Consider the following 17,561-nt stretch of genomic DNA (forward strand, 5'->3'; position numbering starts at 1 on the left):
TCTGGTACTCTAGCTCCCACGCCCACAGATGCGCGGGACGAGTTTGGTTTCAATTGGGAAAATATCACGTGTTTGTTTGGTCTCACTTACCATTACATATCACGCTCCATTGTGATAGACCTTGCTCCCCAAGGTAACCACTATTGTAAGGACGGAGCATTTGATGCCGCGGAACCAATTCGTGTCGTCGCCATGTGCGGGCTCCACCCGAACCCCTCTTCTGCTTCACTTTGGCGTAGGCATGTCACCTCAGCTCCTTTGTTTTCTAAATTTTTTCGCACGGTTGCCGCTGCGGCCTTGATCGAGCATTAGTTTCTGTTTAACTCATCCGCATTTTTCGACCTCATCGTTATGGCGTCGTCTTGCCCAATTTCCTTTACGGCCTGCATATGCGACAACGTTCGACGGCTGCCAAGGAATCAGCGCATAAACCAATCCGTAGACGATATGACTGAACCGTCCGCAGGCGAGCGGATCGCTTGTAACATCCTCCACTAAATATGGGATGTATTGGCAGTGCCACTCTGATACATCTGATTTCATAAGCTACCTCACGATGAATTACCCCATTGATGTATCTGATTTTTTGTTGTGCTACAAGGACTGATACATCAATTCACAGCTACTGGTGTCGGAGCGAGTGTGTGTGTGCTACTGACAAGAACAACCTATGCTACCCTGCTGACCAAGCTTCGGAATGGGGCGCTGGGCTCTCCTCTCCTATGCTATGCTCGTGGGACCCCACTCCAACGCCATATGCTCGCAAGCTCACGTGTTGCGTTGATCGTCCATCAGACTTCGGTCCCGGTGTGCATTCGACTCACCGTCCAACAGACTACGGCTCCGGTGTGCATTCGACTCACCGTCCGACTCGGTTAAAAGGATCTCGTTTCTTTCTTTTTTTCTCATTGCATCCTTGTAAAATCTAGACACGATGGTGTACGTATTCGCTTAGATCTATGTTTCCGATGCACTAATCATCGTTTATGATTATAGCAACTTCACAGTAGGTGAGCACATAGATCGTGCAAGAAAACTCGATCTCTTTCTTAACGATTCTTTGAATCATAGACCAGATTCGTGGGCTCATGGACAAGCCCACGAACATCCGTAACATGTCCGTTATTGCCCACGGTGAGCAAGATCCTGTTGATGATCACATATCGATCTAATCTAAATTACTTACGCAGTCGATCACGGAAAGTCCACCCTCACCGACTCCCTCGTTTCAAAAGCCGGTATCATTGCTGCAGCAAAAGCTGGTGACATGCGGTTTACGGACACACGAGAAGATGAAAAGGAGCGTGGTATCACAATTAAATCGACAGCCATCTCCATGTACTTCGAAATGGACAAGGACGATGTCGACAACATTAAGCAGAAGACTGAAGGCAAGTCTTCGATTTAAATTTTGCAAAATCTTGCTAATGAAATACTACTTCAGGCAACGAGTTCTTGATCAACTTGATCGATTCACCAGGTCACGTCGACTTTTCATCAGAAGTCACAGCTGCTCTCCGTGTCACTGACGGTGCTCTCGTCGTCGTCGACTGTATCGAAGGTGTCTGCGTGCAGACAGAGACGGTGCTTCGTCAAGCACTTACGGAGCGTATTAAACCCGTCGTCATCATCAACAAGGTCGACCGTGCTCTGCTTGAGCTCCAAGTTTCAAAAGAGGATTTGTACCAGTCGTTCCAGCGTACCATCGAGACGGTCAACGTCATCGTTTCGACTTACCATGACGCTGCCCTTGGTGACGTCCAGGTCTACCCAGACAAGGGTACCGTTGCTTTCGGTTCAGGTCTCCATGGATGGGCTTTCACCCTCCGCCAGTTCGCTGGTCGCTACGCTAAAAGGTTTGGTGTGCCTAAAGACAAGCTTTTGGCTAAGCTTTGGGGTGACAACTACTTCAACCCTGCCACTCGCAAGTGGGGTACAAAGAACTCCGATGCCGATGGCAAACCTCTTGAACGGTCTTTCAACATGTTCGTCCTTGAGCCCATCTTCAAGATTTTCGACGCCGTCATGAACTTCAAGAAGGACCAAATCGGTTCCATTTGCGAGAAGCTCGATGTCAAGCTGACGTCTGACGAGCAAGACCTTGAGGGCAAGGCTCTCCTCAAGGTCGTCATGCGCAAGTTCTTGCCCGCTGGTGACTCCCTCCTGGAGATGATAATCGTCAACCTTCCTTCCCCCGCCACTGCTCAACGTTACCGTGTTGAGACTCTCTACGAAGGTCCCATGGATGACGAGTCTGCCATTGGTATCAGGGACTGCGATCCCAAGGCCCCCCTTGTGCTCTACGTCTCGAAGATGGTGCCCACTTCAGATAAGGGACGCTTCTACGCCTTCGGTCGTGTGTTCTCTGGTACCGTTCGTTCTGGCCCCAAGATCCGTATCCAAGGCCCCAACTACTTGCCTGGAAAGAAGGACGATTTATTCGTCAAGTCAGTTCAGCGCACGGTGCTCATGATGGGTCGTTACATCGAGCCCATTGAAGATTGTCCTGCTGGTAACATCGTTGGTCTCGTCGGTATTGACCAGTTCTTGCTCAAGAGCGGAACTCTCACCACCTCTGAGACTGCACACAACATGAGGGTCATGAAGTTCTCCGTGTCCCCTGTCGTGCGGGTCGCTGTTGAGGTCAAGAACGCTGCAGATTTGCCCAAGCTTGTCGAAGGTCTCAAGCGTCTGTCGAAGTCTGACCCCTGTGTCCAGGCTTGGATTGATGAGACCGGTGAGCACATTGTTGCTGGTGCCGGTGAGCTGCACTTGGAAATTTGCCTGAAGGTAAATGCCTATCTCCTTCCTGTATTTCGTTGGTCTGACTCTTATTGTAGGATCTCCAAGAAGACCACGCTGGTGTTCCTCTCAAGATATCTGACCCTGTTGTTGGCTACCGTGAGACTGTCAAGGCTGAGTCCTCAATCGTGGCCTTGTCCAAGTCGCAGAATAAGCACAACCGTCTCTACGTCAAGGCAATGCCTCTCGATGAGGAGCTCACCAAAGCTATCGAGGCTGGTACCGTTAACTCCCGTGACGATTACAAAGCCCGCGCTCGTATCCTCGCTGATGACTTCTCTTGGGATGTCACCGACGCAAGGAAGATCTGGTGTTTCGGCCCCGATACCACTGGCCCCAACTTGCTCGTCGATGTTACCAAGGGTGTGCAGTGCCTCAACGAAATCAAGGACTCTTGCGTGGCTGCCTTCCAGTGGGCGACAAAGGAGGGTGTCTGCGCCGAGGAGAACATGCGTGGTATCCGCTTCAACGTTCTTGATGTCACTGTATGTACACTTCATACCTACTTTTATTGCATCTTCTTATGCGACGATAACAGCTGCACGCCGATGCTATCCATCGTGGCGGTGGACAAATCATTCCTACATGCCGTCGTGTCTGTTACGCTGCATGTTTGCTTGCTACCCCTGGTCTCCAGGAGCCGGTGTACCTCGGTACGTCCCGCTCGCATCGCATTTTTCCGGGTACTGATATCATTCACAGTCGAGATCCAATGTCCTGAGAACGCCATCGGTGGTATCTACAGCGTGTTGAACAGGCGTCGTGGCCAGGTCTTCAGCGAAGAGCAGAGGCCAGGAACGCCCATGTTCACCGTCAAGGCGTACCTCCCTGTCATGGAGTCCTTCGGCTTCAACAGTGATCTCCGCTCACAAACAGCCGGTCAAGCCTTCCCTCAGAGTGTGTTCGACCACTGGGAACTCATGAACGGATGTGCGTAATTGCAAGTGCGACGTGTGAAGACTGATGCTAATGAAATCTATCAGCTCCGCTCGACAAGGGCAGCAAGATTGAAGAGCTTGTCAGGGGCATCCGTGTGCGCAAGGGTCTCAAGGTAATGGGCGACTGCACGCTATCATGTAATATGACTGACCCTCGATATTTAGCCCGAAATTCCAGCTCTCGACCACTACTACGACAAGCTGTAAAGTTATTGTACGAAAGTGCTCACGACCAAACTTCTGGAATCCGTTCCTTGTAGCCACTCATATTTCACTAAATCCAATTGTTGTACTCTTGTATGGTTCATGATTTGGACGCCCATACCTAATAGTTACATGGCAATCGCTGAGAACGTTGGTGAGGTGACGCTGCATGACATCCCTCGGATCCGCATCTTCTACCGGTGGCGAGCGTCTTGAGTCAAACACTGGGCGCTTAACGTTATAAATTCGACAGGTACTTAAAAGGCAGGTTGCATGTAGCTGTCGCAGGAATAATAACCCAGTAATACCCGTCTACTCAGACATGGCAGACGTTGACCTCGCCACCATCGCTGACGTACGAAGATACTTGTCTAATACCCCTTTCGCATCGCATACAATAAACGCGCTGACAGGAGGCTTCGCCAACTTCACATACAGGATACACCTCAACGACTCATTCGAGGGCAAGGAAACATTGGTGTTGAAGTATGCAGCACCGTACCTTGCTGCATCCGGCGGTACGATGGCTCTCCCAACAGAGCGCCAGGTGAGGCTGCCTTTGAAGTAGCGTTACATAGTGACTGGACTGATAACGACCTGACAGAAATTCGATGCGGAAGCCCTAAGACTCGTCCGCAAGATGCACACTGATGACGATGTCATCACTGTTCCTAATGTCCATCTCTTCGACGAAGAAGCCCACGTCATCATTATGGACGATTGCGGAACGGACGCTCGTACGCTGAAACAGCTGGTAATCGACGAGGCTCTGCCACAGACAATCGCCGAAGAAATCGGTGCTGCGATCGGTCGTTTCCTCGGGCGCATCCATGCCTGGAACAAAGACGCGTCTTTCGACATGGGTATTTTGAGCAACAATGAACTGGGGAGGATGCTCTCAGCTTTGGTTACATACGATCGCCTCATATCTACGCTTACCGGCATAGATAATATCGCGGCTTTGGCTGACCCCGGCCTCGACATCCCTGATGGGACATTGGCCATTATCTCGAAGCTAGCGGAGACCCGAAGTCATGAAATTGGTAGCACGACAGAGGTGTTTACACACGGAGACTTCTGGCCCGGGAATATCATGGTATCCCTTCGGAGAGAGTCGGAAGGGGGCATGCTTAGGTTAGAGAAGCTTTATGTGTTGGACTGGGAGTTGGCGAAGGAGGGTCTTCGGGGGCTAGACATTGGTCAGTTCTGCGCGGAGATGCGGCTGCTTCAGCGGTTCTATCCGAGCCGCCAGGAGGAGACGTCCACGATTATGAGATCCTTTCTCTTGGCTTATAGAGGAGGGAGTGGGCCTGATGAAGCGCTCACGAGGATTGCGATTGCACATGTTGGAGCACATCTGGTTGCTTGGACCCCACGGGTGCATTGGGGGGACAAGGAAGATACCAGAAAGACGGTTGCTGAAGGAGTTGAGTTGTTAGTTGGAGGTGCTGAAGGAACACTAGTATGGCTGGAGGGTAGTCTCATTGGTAACTTGATGACGTGAAACTCCGTAGGCAACAACTTAAGTCACATTAGCTCACTCAATTATTACTGCTCCGTCGCGAAGGGACACGCTAGCTCATCCTTTCAACTACGGTGCCGCAGACCGTTCGGCTACGACGCCTTTGTTATTTGTGCAGCATATAAGTAGTTTCACTTCGTTTCGGTGGTTGAATCACTCATCGCATTCATATAGGACATCTCGACTCGTAAGTCTTGACTAGGTATACTGCAAAGTCTTCGTGTTCTCTGTCGTTGACTTTAACTCTGGCAGTACATGTCCCGCGAAGTCTCACACTCCGCCCCGGCAACCGTTGCCACTAGTACTAGCGCCGTTAGCCTACCTTCTCCAGCCTCTGCGGTGATGCAGTTGGATGGACTTCCTGCAGAGCTGTATAGTGCAATCATCAGCCACCTACCAGCAGACTCGTTCCAGCAAGATGTCCTTGCCCTAACAAGAGCGATACCCAGATCGCCTGTGCCCATCCATCATTTATTCGAATGCATACGCATCAAGCATGCGCAGCAGATCGTACAATTGCATAGACGCTTGCGCAATGCCACTAACGAGAGGAACTGGGTCAAGGACTTTGGTATCGTGACCTGGACTGTCGATGCTGATGCCCTGGTCAATCTACTGGAGATCCTGCCTCGAATATCTTCTCTCCTTCTCTTTGTCGGACCCAATTTTGCTCCAGAGCATCTTGAGGGGATATTTCATGAACCAAGAGAAGACTTGCGCTTTCTCTCTTTACGTTTCCGCCCCTAGTGAGTGTCAATTTGCCAATTCCTTTCGTTTATCCTCCTGACATGTGTGTGTGATAAAGCGTCAAGGTAGCCACATATTATCAATTTCTCAAGGTAACACCTCGCGTGAATGTTCTACTTCTCGCTCAACGTGTACTTTTCAGGGAGCTTATTTCGATACTACCCTGACTGTACTTTCCCGTTGGCCTTCCTACAAGTTGCCAACTCTATCTATCGTCCAGGATCCTCCCGAACCATTGATATCAAATGGGAAACATTTTGCACAACCGCTCGTCTTCTTTCAACTCGAGCCAATATCTGTCCTGTTGTGCTCAGAATATATCAGCTCATTGATGCACCTGCGTCTCCGCATACCGTCTCGCCAAGTGTCCCGATTCATCAACAGCATCCCGTCCTCCGTCCCTGCATTACGCCTTCTTGACTTGTCCACATGTAATGTTCTCGCCTCGGATATGGAGGAGACGCTCATTCGATTCCATGGTCTGCAACATCTGATTCTTGATGGATGCGGCGTTGCTCGGGACCATTCGCAGGCGACGGAATGGAATAACATCGGAAAGATATGTGCAACTGCAACCGTCAGGCGAGCGAAAGCACGGGAAAAAGAGTTGAAAACTTGGTTACAGCACAATGCAGCCACTACCACTGCACCAGCAGTCATGCCACAACCTGCAGCAAGACGCATAAGGCCAGGCCGTCGTGGTCTTGCCACAGCTACTATCTCGCTTAGAGATGAACCTACTGCGTCAGAACCAGATATCATTCACGTACCTGCTGGAATAGTTATTCCTAAAGTACGCATCATTCCATCGCCACCGGCGCTGCTCTCCCTGTGCACATCGGCATCCTTTATCACCGACGTTCAACATCAGACTATTCGCGAGGAGTTCGAGAAGGGCTGGGATGAAGGCCTTGCGCAGCTTGCAGCCGTTAAATCCAGGCTTTATAGATCCTGGAAAAATGGCATACAGATGATGCGCATCACCGCGGATATCAGCGGTAGCGGATATGATGGTTTGGAAGCTATAGAGGGCGAGAGCGCATTCTACTCCGAACAGGATGACAACGCGATTCTGGCCCCGCCTGTATTGTGCCTCGCAGGTTCAGGTACTTCGGGAAAGCACGTAGAAGGTTGCGGTCATAGTATTGCTAGGAATGTCTGGAATGATACGATCTAGGCCAAGATAGACACACCTTCCTCTAGACGCATAGATTTAATCTTATTGAAATATCTTTAATCCTTCAAGTAGCTAAATGCGCACGTGGCATCACACTGCGTCAGTGTCACGATATTCTCCTGTGAAGAAGCCTTTTAGCCATGTCGCCTCCTGTTCCATGTCCTCCAGCGTCCGTGGCAATCTGTCCTCATCTGCATCGACCTTGAATGGGTGATGTTGCACCGTGGTGCTAGACACTTTGAGATTTTGGAAGTCGCGGGGCAAGTCCGTTTCCGACCGGTCTAGTGCAGGATATATATCATCCATTCTTTGCGAAAAGTAGTCTCCGTGGTATTTCCGAGGCATAATATGGAAGTGCACGTGAGGTATAGACTGTCCCGCAGCCTTTCCGTCCTGGACCGTATAGATCAATATCGAGTACTGTGTTCGTCTGCTAGTGGTTGTACCTGACATGCCACAGTTAATGCATCACCACCGTACACGCGCTCGACCACTCGACCAACATTTTGGACAGAAGCGATGAGGGACGTTAACTCTGGTGTAGTGAGATCCGTCAAGCGCGGTACGGGTCGATTGGGAATTACGAGCACATCTAAAAGTCTGGTTCATGAGCCTGAGATTAAAATATCCCAAGAACTAGGCTCACGTCCTGGCACAATTGGTTTGAGATTGACAATGGCGTACGATAGCGCCGTCCTATAAAATGCTTGTCTTGTAACTTCGATTGTGGAGAACAAGAGCGGAGACGACATCTGTGTACCAAGTGTCACTGTATGGCTTGTGTGTGGCAATCACTTAAATGTTATTTAGCGGAAGGGTCAAAGTTACTCGATAGGGAATGCCGGTTCAACAAAGTCACCCAGTCTCGTGCATCATCGAAGTCATCGCTCAAGTTTACACTAGACATCAACTTTACACTCGGCTCTCAGACAGCCAAATGTCGAGTCCGACAGATATATTCTTGCCACCGACGCTACCATATCCTATAAAAGTCACATCTCTCGATGTTCACCTAGGTACTACTGTGCAGCGCGGAACCCGGCTATTGACGTACTCCTTCCTGTATTCATCTCCTGCAACAGTCTCAAAGCCAGAAACTCGGTTTGGCACATGGGACTGCTCAATTGAAGGAATTGTTGAATCCTGGAGGGTCAAGCTTGGCGACTCCATATCTGCCCAGAAGGCGAAACAGAGGCCTATCATATGCATCACGGAGCCATGCAAGCATGGTGTTCAGATTGGGGGACTATGTGGGCTGTGCGGGAAGGATATGACAGAGTGCGTGTATTACTAGGTCGCATGAACTCCGTTAACACACGTTCAGATTTGATTATACGGGATTCTCTGATGCGTCGCGCGCATCTATCCAAATGACGCATTCTGCTTTCGGTCCAACGGTTTCTTTAGAGGAAGCCCGCAGGATAGAAAAGGAAACAGCAGACCACTTACTCAAGTCGAGGAAACTCTCTCTCATCGTCGATCTTGACCAAACCATAGTGCATGCAACGGTCGACCCGACTGTGGGTGAGTGGATCGCAGAAGGCGAGGCATGGGAGGCCAGACAAACAAAAAAGGGATCGACTACTCCAAAGGACGGACCTTCTGACGACGACGACTCTGACGGGACAGCGTCTGATGCTGAAGACGAATGCAATCCAAACTGGGAAGCTTTGCAGGATGTACGAAAGTTTCGTTTGGGTCCAGAATCATTTGGAATGCTTTCAGTTCCAAGAGGCGGGCACAAAGGAAAGGGAAAGCAGAAATTAATCGAGAATGAAGGATGCATGTATTACATCAAACCTCGGTGAGTAGGGCTTTTACCTCGTCGTCATCATGGGTGACTAGCTCATTTCTACAAGACCTGGAACACAGGAATTCTTTCGAAATATATCGACAAAGTACGAGATGCATGTGTACACCATGGGTACCCGAGCCTACGCAGAAGAGGTTTGTGCTGCCATTGACCCTGATGGTAAAATATTTGGAGGAAGGATCCTCAGTAGAGATGAAAGCGGGAGTGAGTAACTTCATCTGATAGCTGATACTGCAGCTCAACATCATTCAAGGTCTCACGCAGAAAAGTCTACAACGTCTATTTCCATGTGATACATCCATGGTAGTTATCATCGATGATCGTGCAGACGTTTGGGAGTGGAGTCCGAACCTCATCAAAGTCATCCCGTGTTCGTGCCCTTGTTATATCGTGCCTTAAAACCACTCACTGATTTTCTTTCTCAAGACGATTTTTTCGTTGGCATAGGAGACATCAATTCTGCCTTCCTGCCTAAAATTGAACCTCTCGCGCCCACGGTCCTAACTCCATCTCTTGGTGAGTCTTCTTTTTAGAAATGATCTTCATAAGTTCGTGCTGACTGGACCGATTAGCCAAACCGCCCTCACCTCCTGTGTCTGGTTCCGAAGCCCCATCACTACCAACATCAACACCCGAAGAACGCGAAAAAGCAGAGATGGAATCGAAGGCAATGCTAACACAAAATTCCATGGCGCTCGAAGCCCAAGTCGAAGAGCGTCCGTTGGCCAAGAAGCAAGAAGCTCTGCTGGAGTCTGACGGCACTGGACCGACTACACCACCTGGGGATCCATCACCTGGTCATCCCAAGAGCGATATGAAGGCAGCGGAAAGCCCCAAAGCAGAGAAAGTTCAACGCAAGGCGTTGCTGAAGAACGACGATACCGAGCTTCAACGGGTTGGCTATGTGTGTATCTCACACATTGTAGAGGTAGTATCAACTAAATTTATTACAGCTACTTGGGGAAGTCCATCGTCGCTTCTTTACCTCATATGACAGCAGATCGCCAGAAGACCGAGGTAAGAAACGACGGCCCACCCTTACGCGGTCTAAAGCCCACGACGTGACAGTAAGTGGTCTATATCTCTCATGTAACGTCAATCAATTGCGCCACAGAGAATTATTCCGCAAATGCGCATGGACACTCTGCAAGGGGTACATATATTATTTTCCAGTGTGATACCTCTTGATACAAAGCCCGAAACAACTGAGATCTGGAAAATAGCTCACATGTTTGGAGCACAATGCTACACTGAGCTATCCAGTCGAATCACCCACGTGGTTGCCGCCAAGGTCGCTCGCTGTCTGTCTCATACAACCCTAGCTCATACGTCTTCTATTACACAGCATGGCACAGTCAAGGTAGATGCCGCACGGAAGCGAGGAGGAATCAAGATTGTGTGGTTATCATGGTTCACGGACTCAATAGCACTGTGGCGTCGACAAGATGAGACTCCATATTTACTGGATGACCCGTCAGCTGCCGCTCCCAGTTCTAGTCCGATCCTCGACCCACACCAGATTTCTTCAGATCCGGAGCCCGATGCAGACGACTGGGACGTGGAGCCTGCCCCAGCAGGGAGCGCGTCCTTGGAGCTTCACGACATCGATTGGAACGATATCAATGATGAAGTAGAAGCTGCTATGAACGAGAGCGACGATGAAGATGATGCCATGAGTGAGAGGAGTAGTGCGAGAAGTGCGTTTTCTGATAGCGATGATGCCATGCTTGATGACACTCGAAGTCAACTAAGGTTCGAATCCCGCCCTTAAATTTGCCGGTTTAACCCCATCCTTCCTACAGTAGTCCAACTACTACCCCTCGACTGAAACGCAAAAGGCTACGTAGTGTCACACCCTCGGACGGTGGAAATAACGGGGTTGGCGACAGGCAGGGCGATGTCCTCCGTTCTCCCCTTGCCAAGCGCAAGAAACTAGCCGCAAGTCGAAGTGGAGCATCCAAACTGAAAGAGGCTGTTACTGCTGATGAGTTGGTGGATACCGAGTCGCTCTCGGATCACAGCCGTAAACCATCACCACTATTATCCGTACCGCTCAAGAGTTTCGAGGAAGGTGCTGAGGACGACGATTATGCTGACGATGGAGACGATGAAGACGACGACTGGCTAGCCCACGAATTGGAAGTTGACTGGGGATAATTTCTGTCCATTTTGTCCACTAAATTGTTTGTTTTCGCGTTTTAGTGTATTTCCCTGTAGCTTCTACGGAAGTAATATTACATGCTACGATATCATATCAAAATTCTGGATTCATACCTCACCGCTGTCCCTTCGTTCCAGCTGGCTGTTCACAATACAGCTTTATCTTGTATCATTATGGATCGAGTCTAGACTTTAGTTATGATCACGGATTCATTAGATTTTCGGATAGTCGGGCCATTGCTACAGCGCTTCTCGATCCAATCTGCATCAGCGTCTCCCGTCATCGTCCAATGATTGTGGCGTCGCATCTCGAGTCAGCTCTGGCCCCTGTCAGCCTGAGGCCTGGGTCTGCGGCAGTATTGGTACGAGTCTCACGAAATCACCAGTAGTTCCTCGGCGGGTGGCGATTGCGTATCCGTCGAAGTGGCTGGATAAGACCTCCAAGTATACGTGAACCAGCTTCATCTTGATTTCAGGCTTTTGAAATTGGTATCTATTACGTACATGTGTGCCGGATACATGTACGCGAGACCGTGGTCACGTCCCTTGAACTGCTGCCGGTACGAGGTTCTAGATGAACAGTAGTCTTCTCGATGCTTGCATCTACTTTCCTATATTGTTCATGATTCATCTAGAAACGCGAGACCGACGAGGATATGTCACATATACGAGCAGTGCGTATGCGGAGATCGACTGCCAGAAGTGCGGCCAACTTGAATGCTACGACAATCAATCGAAATTGAAAAACGGAAACGGGAACGGGGAGGATGCAACTCCTTCGGTGGGCTCAAAGTGACTCGATCAAATGACGCACATTCCGAAATGCGGACATGCGATGGACACCCGAAAACCAACCCAAAAACAACAGGTCAATATCGGGCCAAAAAACACATGCTCACGGAAACACTAACGCGGTATGTCGGAGTCCCGAGACCTAGTACTTAATACGCACGCTACTGATCTTGCTCCCTATATTCCTCAATCATGGTTGCAGGTGTTCAGATTCACACAAAGGTCGCCCAGGACGCCCAGTCTCAAATCCTCACCGATGGCGCGGTTGCATTTCTCGCTGCACTTCATAGAACCTTCGAGTCTACCAGGCAGAGCCTCCTAGCCGCGCGCGATGATGCACAGCGCAGGTTTGACTCAGGAGTACCTCTTGACTTTCCTCCTGAAACAGCTCACATCCGTGCTGAACCTTCATGGCACTGTGCACCCCCTGGACCTGGTCTCGAAGACAGACGCGTTGAGATCACTGGTCCTACTGACCGGAAGATGGTCATCAATGCTCTGAACAGTGGTGCCAAAACATTCATGGCAGACTTTGAAGGTACGCGGATCAATTCATGATGCTAATGATTGCGTTAATAGAATGTTTCCAGATTCTAGTGCTCCCACATTCGCAAACATGATCGTCGGTCAAGTCAATTTGCGGGATGCAATTAACCGACAAATCGACTTCTCATCCAGCGGCAAGCAATATAAGCTATCTGAGAACCCAGCTGTGCTTCTTGTCCGGTACGTTTGATATCTTTTATGCTGGCTCATTGGTTATCTATATTTTGTGTAGACCTAGGGGCTGGCACTTGGACGAGACGCGTGTCACGGTCGACAATACCCCTATCTCTGGGTCTCTCTTCGATTTTGGGCTCTACTTCTACACTAATGCTCATGAGCTCATAAAGCGTGGCTCGGGCCCCTACTTCTATCTTCCCAAGATGGAGCACTATCTCGAGGCCCGTCTGTGGAATGACGTCTTCCTCTTTTCACAATCTTACATTGGAATACCTCACAACATAATCAGGGCAACCGTCCTCATCGAGACGCTTCCCGCAGCATTCCAGATGGAAGAAATTCTTTTTGAGCTCAGAAATCACTCTGCCGGACTCAATTGTGGAAGGTGAGGGAGATGTACATGGTTTTTTGTGAATGGTCAGTTTGCTCACTCGCGTGTGTATTGTTAGATGGGACTACATATTTAGTGCAATCAAGAAGCGCAGGGCTGACAGAAGTGCCGTGTTACCAGACAGGAAGGACGTTACCATGACCGTGCCTTTCATGGATGCGTATGTGCGTCTTCTGATTCAAACTTGCCATAAGTAAGGCTATTTTTGCGCGTTATCACAGTGCTCACATTTGTTTTTAGGAGGAAGGTTGCTGCCATGGGCGGCATGTCTGCACAAATTCCTATTAAGGATGACCCTAAAGCCAACGAGGTGGCAATGGAGAAGGTCCGAGCAGACAAGCTTCGCGAGGTCACGGCTGGCCATGATGGAACTTGGATTGCGCACCCCTTGATCAACCAGATCGCTCGCAAGGTGTTTGACGAAAATATGCTGGGTCCTAACCAGGTTCGCATTTGCGATATTTTTGTATCCGTGATAATGCTGATCATCTATGGGCCATAGTATCACGTCCGACGGGAGGATGTGAAAGTCGCTGCCGCGGACTTGCTGAGCTCCAATGTTCCCGGAAAGATTACTGAGGACGGCATTCGCTCTAATGTTTCTGTGGCTCTAGCCTACTGCGGAGCCTGGATCGGCGGCAATGGCTGCATCCCTGTCAGCTACTTGATGGAGGATGCTGCTACTGCTGAGATCGCACGTGTGCAACTGTGGCAGTGGGTGAAGTACTGTTCACGCCTTGACACTGGCGAGCAGATTACCGCGACGTACGTCGACCGCATCATCGCAGAGCAAGCACCCGGCGTCCAGAGGATCGCCCCAAGTGTCAAGGATGACCACTTGAAAATTGCTACGAAATATCTCATGGATCAAGTCAGGCAACAATGGCCAAGCGAGTTTTTGACGAGTGATTTGATGCCGTACTTGACGATGGCTGATGGTGTTGAGGACAAGTGGCATAGGAGTGTTCTATAAAAGAGTTCTGAATACTTGTGTTCCATCGTTTTGTCAACGCCTTCGTAGGTCGACGCGCTGAGAACGCTGAAATATTCTTCCCAGTGTACTTGTAGTATCATACAGACTTATTAATGGGTCAACCAGCGTTGTATGTTAAGCGCGGAGTAGCCCCATACGTATGAGAAATGCATCACATGCAATTTTTGCGACAGCTCTTAAAGCCTGAGATGTACTGTTACTACTGTGCGAAACACAACAGCGCCATGAAGGTGTACACCTGGTTAGCGGGAGGAGCACCGTCATCGGCAGATCACAAAAACACGGGGCCGTGTACGTGAGCACCTCGTGGCCGACCTTGAGCTTAATAAATTCTTCATCCTGGATCCCCACCCTCAACTTTGACGGATCTAGGGTTAACCCGAACCTATTCGGTTCCTCCGGCTCTCCGAGATGCACGTTTGTGCGGACAGCGGCGTCCCTCACGGCGTCCTTCTTTCCACTCTTCAGCTGCCATGCCATCTGGAGGCCCGGACAGAAGACGCTAGACGTATGATGCATATATTCCGAGTCAGCGCTGAGAATTACGCGATGCCGCCTGATACGTACCCGCCTGAATACATAGTCCAAGGCGAATAGTTGCTGAGAATTCCTTCCGTGACATCGCTCTTGATATTCAGCCGAACGACGAACTGGTCAAGAGGGAAAGGCTGCTGGTGTCAAACAATATTAGTCGGTCAGATTATATCCCGAAGAAAATATCGTCACACTTCAGAAATTGACGTACCACCTGTAGACGCTGGTTGGCATTAAGGCGGATCTCGGAACACACCCGCTTGCAGGTGGGAAGCGGACGAGATAGTAACAGGGGAAATCGTAGCCTTGCAATTCAATATGCGGTCCCTAAAGAGAGAGAAACCGGGTGTATTTATGTGCCAGTACATCGAAAAGCATGATAAGAATTATGGAAAAATACAATACAGTTCTCGGTATACGTCGAAATTTTCGACCAAGCATACAATATAGGTAGTTGCAGCCCCGGGCGAGAATTAGGAATTTGCGGACATGCATTACAAGGAGCTGTCAGGACTCTGTAGCCCTGAACTGGCAGTGGATAAGGGGAAAGTACTAGAAGACTAATGAGATCCGGACGTATAGAGACCGAACTACTCACTGCGGCTTCGGGAAATTGTCTCAATGAAGCCAGTGCATGCCCGTTACTACCGAGACGGGTAGACAATGCCTGCGGCAGCTTCCAGACGAAGTACTTCATCCATCAAAGCATCCCTTCCTTCCTCAAGCCACCGGCAATACTCAACTGCTCGAAAGAGCACTCCGCTCTTGCCTTTGGTGTGACCCTTCCCCTTGCTCCCGCTGCCCTTTGGTCTACCTCTAGTAGGCATATCAATAGCCTGTGCACCAGCTGGGGCGAGAAGGGATATCAACTGGGCATATCCCTCACGAATGGCATTACGACGCTTTTGCTCTGACATGATATGATTGAGTCTTTTCTGAGGGGTAGATAGAAGGACTTTTGCTCTCCCCGTCTGGCACGAGGCTGCAGAAGCTCTCTTGCGCTTTGCGCTTGTGGAGTCTTGTTTTGAGGGAGATGACGAGGTTGCGGATGATGAGGATGAAGGTCTGGCATTGGATGTATCTGATGGCATCTCAGGTTGCTCTGGGAGTATCGGCGACATAATTTCTCCCGAATTGTCTAGATCGCGCGCGTTTTGCGGTATATATGGCGCAGTGAGAGCGGGATCTGCTTCGAAATCCCAATTAAAGTTGTCCAAGAATCCTAGCAGATCAGTTGTTTCAGATGGAGAGAAGAGGTCTGCAGATGATGGGATGGGAAGAAGAGGAGGTGATAAACCTGCGAGAGCAGGATCAAATACATACTCGAAATCGGAGAAGGGAGGTGGCTGAGACGGAGATTGGGACATGGTGGTACAGGCTAGAACTATTGCCGACCCGGAATGAATCGATTACCGGTATGCGGAGTACGGCATAGAACCGTGCCCTGGCCGGTGTGGCGGGAGCTACCGGATGTACAAATATGCATAAATATCAATTAAATAGGCATATCCGCTCCGATGAATTACTTATATTCCCGCTTTACCGAACAGCGTCGGAACTTCACCGCTCCGCTACACCCATGTCGGCTCTTAGTGAGGCATCTACACCGGCGCATGACGCGGCGTCGGCCATGGACGCACAACAACTCCATCAACTCCACCAACATGCTGCCGACGCCCAACAGCAGCAGCAACAACAACAACATAATTCCAATGGCCCATCGCCAGTCAACGATTCCACAGCAACTCGTAAAGGTGAGCTCCGCGTCATAATCGTTAACGATGTCGTATATATATACATATATGATGTTCAGCAAAAGCCCCTTCAGTAAGGCGAGCATGTACTGCATGTCATACCGGTAAAACTCGTTGTAGCGAGGTATTACCGTGCCAGGTTGGTACAGATCTCGAACAAGCAGATTTGTCCTTTGATATATTGACCGCATACCTCCTATTAGAGCTGCTTAAAACGAGGGTATCGGCGCGACATGCGCATATCCAGATCCTGAAAGCGACCAAAATCAGTCGCATCAAAGTAATTATTTGACTCCGCTGAAATGTAGTCTACTTATTCACGATCTTGTAATCTCCCAGCGCCCGGTGTGTCTACATTTGCTCAGGCACCTCTGGGATATGTCCATGGAGCACCTACTCTCAGCCAACATCAATATTATGATTACAATGGCGCATTACTGGCGCCTCTTCATCTACCTTTCGGCCTAACAAGCGGCCCCCGTAATCTCACAGAGGAAGAAGCAGCAGCAATCACTAGGAATTTCAGTCGTGGAGACTTTTTCGTTGGTTCGAGCGCTCCTGTGCGCATTGATCCTCGTCTGCCAGTCAGGCTTACCCTAGGCGAGGGGGATCATGTGCACTTCAGTATCACAGAAACTTTGACTTGATTGAGCTATCTGTTACTGGGAAATTAATCGGCTATTTCTTGCATTCGTTTTCCCACTGTGTATCATTAGGATCGTCGCAACCACCTTCTAAGGATTACTTTCGTGGTACCTCTCGCAAATCTCGTGTACATAATATGACCTTGTCAAAAAGGGCAGCACTCAAAAATTTATGGCGAGATGCAGCAAAAGTATTGATGAGAGTGGGATTCGAACCCACGCCCCGGAGGACCAGATAACTTGCTCATCTAATGAGCTGATCCTTAGTCTGGCGCCTTAGACCGCTCGGCCATCTCACCGTGTATGGGAATGCAATTTTATTTTATTTTATTTCATTTCATTTCATGTGGCACCGCAGTTATAGCT

The 17,561-nt window shown here is 49.6% G+C and overlaps 9 protein-coding genes and 1 non-coding gene across 10 annotated transcripts; 6 read left to right on the forward strand and 4 right to left on the reverse strand.

Annotated features, from left to right (window-relative positions):
• Positions 1–739: 739 nt before the first annotated feature.
• DFJ58DRAFT_257533 (P-loop containing nucleoside triphosphate hydrolase protein) lies at positions 740–4,266 on the forward strand. Its single transcript, XM_041379506.1, has 10 exons — positions 740–939; positions 997–1,010; positions 1,072–1,134; positions 1,191–1,391; positions 1,445–2,790; positions 2,841–3,287; positions 3,341–3,455; positions 3,505–3,732; positions 3,786–3,853; positions 3,906–4,266. The coding sequence occupies exons 1-10, from the start codon at positions 935–937 to the stop codon at positions 3,945–3,947; spliced, it is 2,529 nt and encodes an 842-aa protein (XP_041250582.1). The 5' UTR covers positions 740–934; the 3' UTR covers positions 3,948–4,266.
• DFJ58DRAFT_257659 (kinase-like domain-containing protein) lies at positions 3,826–5,571 on the forward strand. The gene is made up of 4 exons (XM_041379508.1): positions 3,826–3,853; positions 3,906–4,313; positions 4,383–4,491; positions 4,549–5,571. The coding sequence occupies exons 2-4, from the start codon at positions 4,267–4,269 to the stop codon at positions 5,446–5,448; spliced, it is 1,056 nt and encodes a 351-aa protein (XP_041250583.1). The 5' UTR covers positions 3,826–3,853; positions 3,906–4,266; the 3' UTR covers positions 5,449–5,571.
• A 237-nt stretch (positions 5,572–5,808) lies between these two features.
• Positions 5,809–7,390, forward strand: DFJ58DRAFT_650198 (uncharacterized protein; the record flags this gene model as incomplete). Its single annotated transcript, XM_041381567.1, has 3 exons — positions 5,809–6,212; positions 6,272–6,305; positions 6,356–7,390. 3 exons carry the CDS (start codon positions 5,809–5,811, stop codon positions 7,388–7,390), a joined length of 1,473 nt encoding a protein of 490 aa, XP_041250584.1.
• Positions 7,391–7,435: 45 nt separating this feature from the next.
• Positions 7,436–8,218, reverse strand: DFJ58DRAFT_257606 (HIT-like domain-containing protein). The gene is made up of 3 exons (XM_041379507.1): positions 8,037–8,218; positions 7,837–7,982; positions 7,436–7,783 (listed from the first exon to the last, which is right to left on the reverse strand). Exons 1-3 carry the CDS (start codon positions 8,140–8,142, stop codon positions 7,481–7,483), a joined length of 555 nt encoding a protein of 184 aa, XP_041250585.1. The 5' UTR covers positions 8,143–8,218; the 3' UTR covers positions 7,436–7,480.
• A 109-nt stretch (positions 8,219–8,327) lies between these two features.
• Positions 8,328–11,360, forward strand: DFJ58DRAFT_650278 (uncharacterized protein; the record flags this gene model as incomplete). The annotated part of the gene is made up of 10 exons (XM_041381572.1): positions 8,328–8,668; positions 8,715–9,194; positions 9,250–9,407; positions 9,457–9,573; positions 9,630–9,719; positions 9,776–10,107; positions 10,157–10,270; positions 10,318–10,494; positions 10,549–10,955; positions 11,006–11,360. 10 exons carry the CDS (start codon positions 8,328–8,330, stop codon positions 11,358–11,360), a joined length of 2,571 nt encoding a protein of 856 aa, XP_041250586.1.
• A 968-nt stretch (positions 11,361–12,328) lies between these two features.
• Positions 12,329–14,439, forward strand: DFJ58DRAFT_756738 (malate synthase). The gene is made up of 6 exons (XM_041388140.1): positions 12,329–12,693; positions 12,746–12,881; positions 12,934–13,263; positions 13,328–13,462; positions 13,510–13,714; positions 13,772–14,439. The coding sequence occupies exons 1-6, from the start codon at positions 12,348–12,350 to the stop codon at positions 14,240–14,242; spliced, it is 1,623 nt and encodes a 540-aa protein (XP_041250587.1). The 5' UTR covers positions 12,329–12,347; the 3' UTR covers positions 14,243–14,439.
• Positions 14,378–15,082, reverse strand: DFJ58DRAFT_741022 (uncharacterized protein; the record flags this gene model as incomplete). Its single annotated transcript, XM_041387123.1, has 3 exons — positions 15,009–15,082; positions 14,831–14,931; positions 14,378–14,765 (listed from the first exon to the last, which is right to left on the reverse strand). Exons 2-3 carry the CDS (start codon positions 14,842–14,844, stop codon positions 14,378–14,380), a joined length of 402 nt encoding a protein of 133 aa, XP_041250588.1. The 5' UTR covers positions 14,845–14,931; positions 15,009–15,082.
• Positions 15,083–16,246, reverse strand: DFJ58DRAFT_756742 (uncharacterized protein). Its single transcript, XM_041388141.1, has 2 exons — positions 15,396–16,246; positions 15,083–15,349 (listed from the first exon to the last, which is right to left on the reverse strand). Exon 1 carries the CDS (start codon positions 16,162–16,164, stop codon positions 15,442–15,444), a length of 723 nt encoding a protein of 240 aa, XP_041250589.1. The 5' UTR covers positions 16,165–16,246; the 3' UTR covers positions 15,083–15,349; positions 15,396–15,441.
• Positions 16,247–16,332: 86 nt separating this feature from the next.
• On the forward strand, positions 16,333–17,351 carry DFJ58DRAFT_756744 (uncharacterized protein). Its single transcript, XM_041388142.1, has 4 exons — positions 16,333–16,551; positions 16,611–16,690; positions 16,771–16,831; positions 16,891–17,351. Exons 1-4 carry the CDS (start codon positions 16,377–16,379, stop codon positions 17,196–17,198), a joined length of 624 nt encoding a protein of 207 aa, XP_041250590.1. The 5' UTR covers positions 16,333–16,376; the 3' UTR covers positions 17,199–17,351.
• A 39-nt stretch (positions 17,352–17,390) lies between these two features.
• Positions 17,391–17,494, reverse strand: DFJ58DRAFT_t19. Its single transcript has one exon. It is a non-coding gene; the product is annotated as a tRNA-Leu (tRNA).
• Positions 17,495–17,561: the final 67 nt, after the last annotated feature.

This window comes from Suillus subalutaceus (genome assembly GCF_016647625.1).
Source record: "Suillus subalutaceus strain FC151 chromosome Unknown DFJ58scaffold_3, whole genome shotgun sequence".
Taxonomy (NCBI): domain Eukaryota; kingdom Fungi; phylum Basidiomycota; class Agaricomycetes; order Boletales; family Suillaceae; genus Suillus; species Suillus subalutaceus.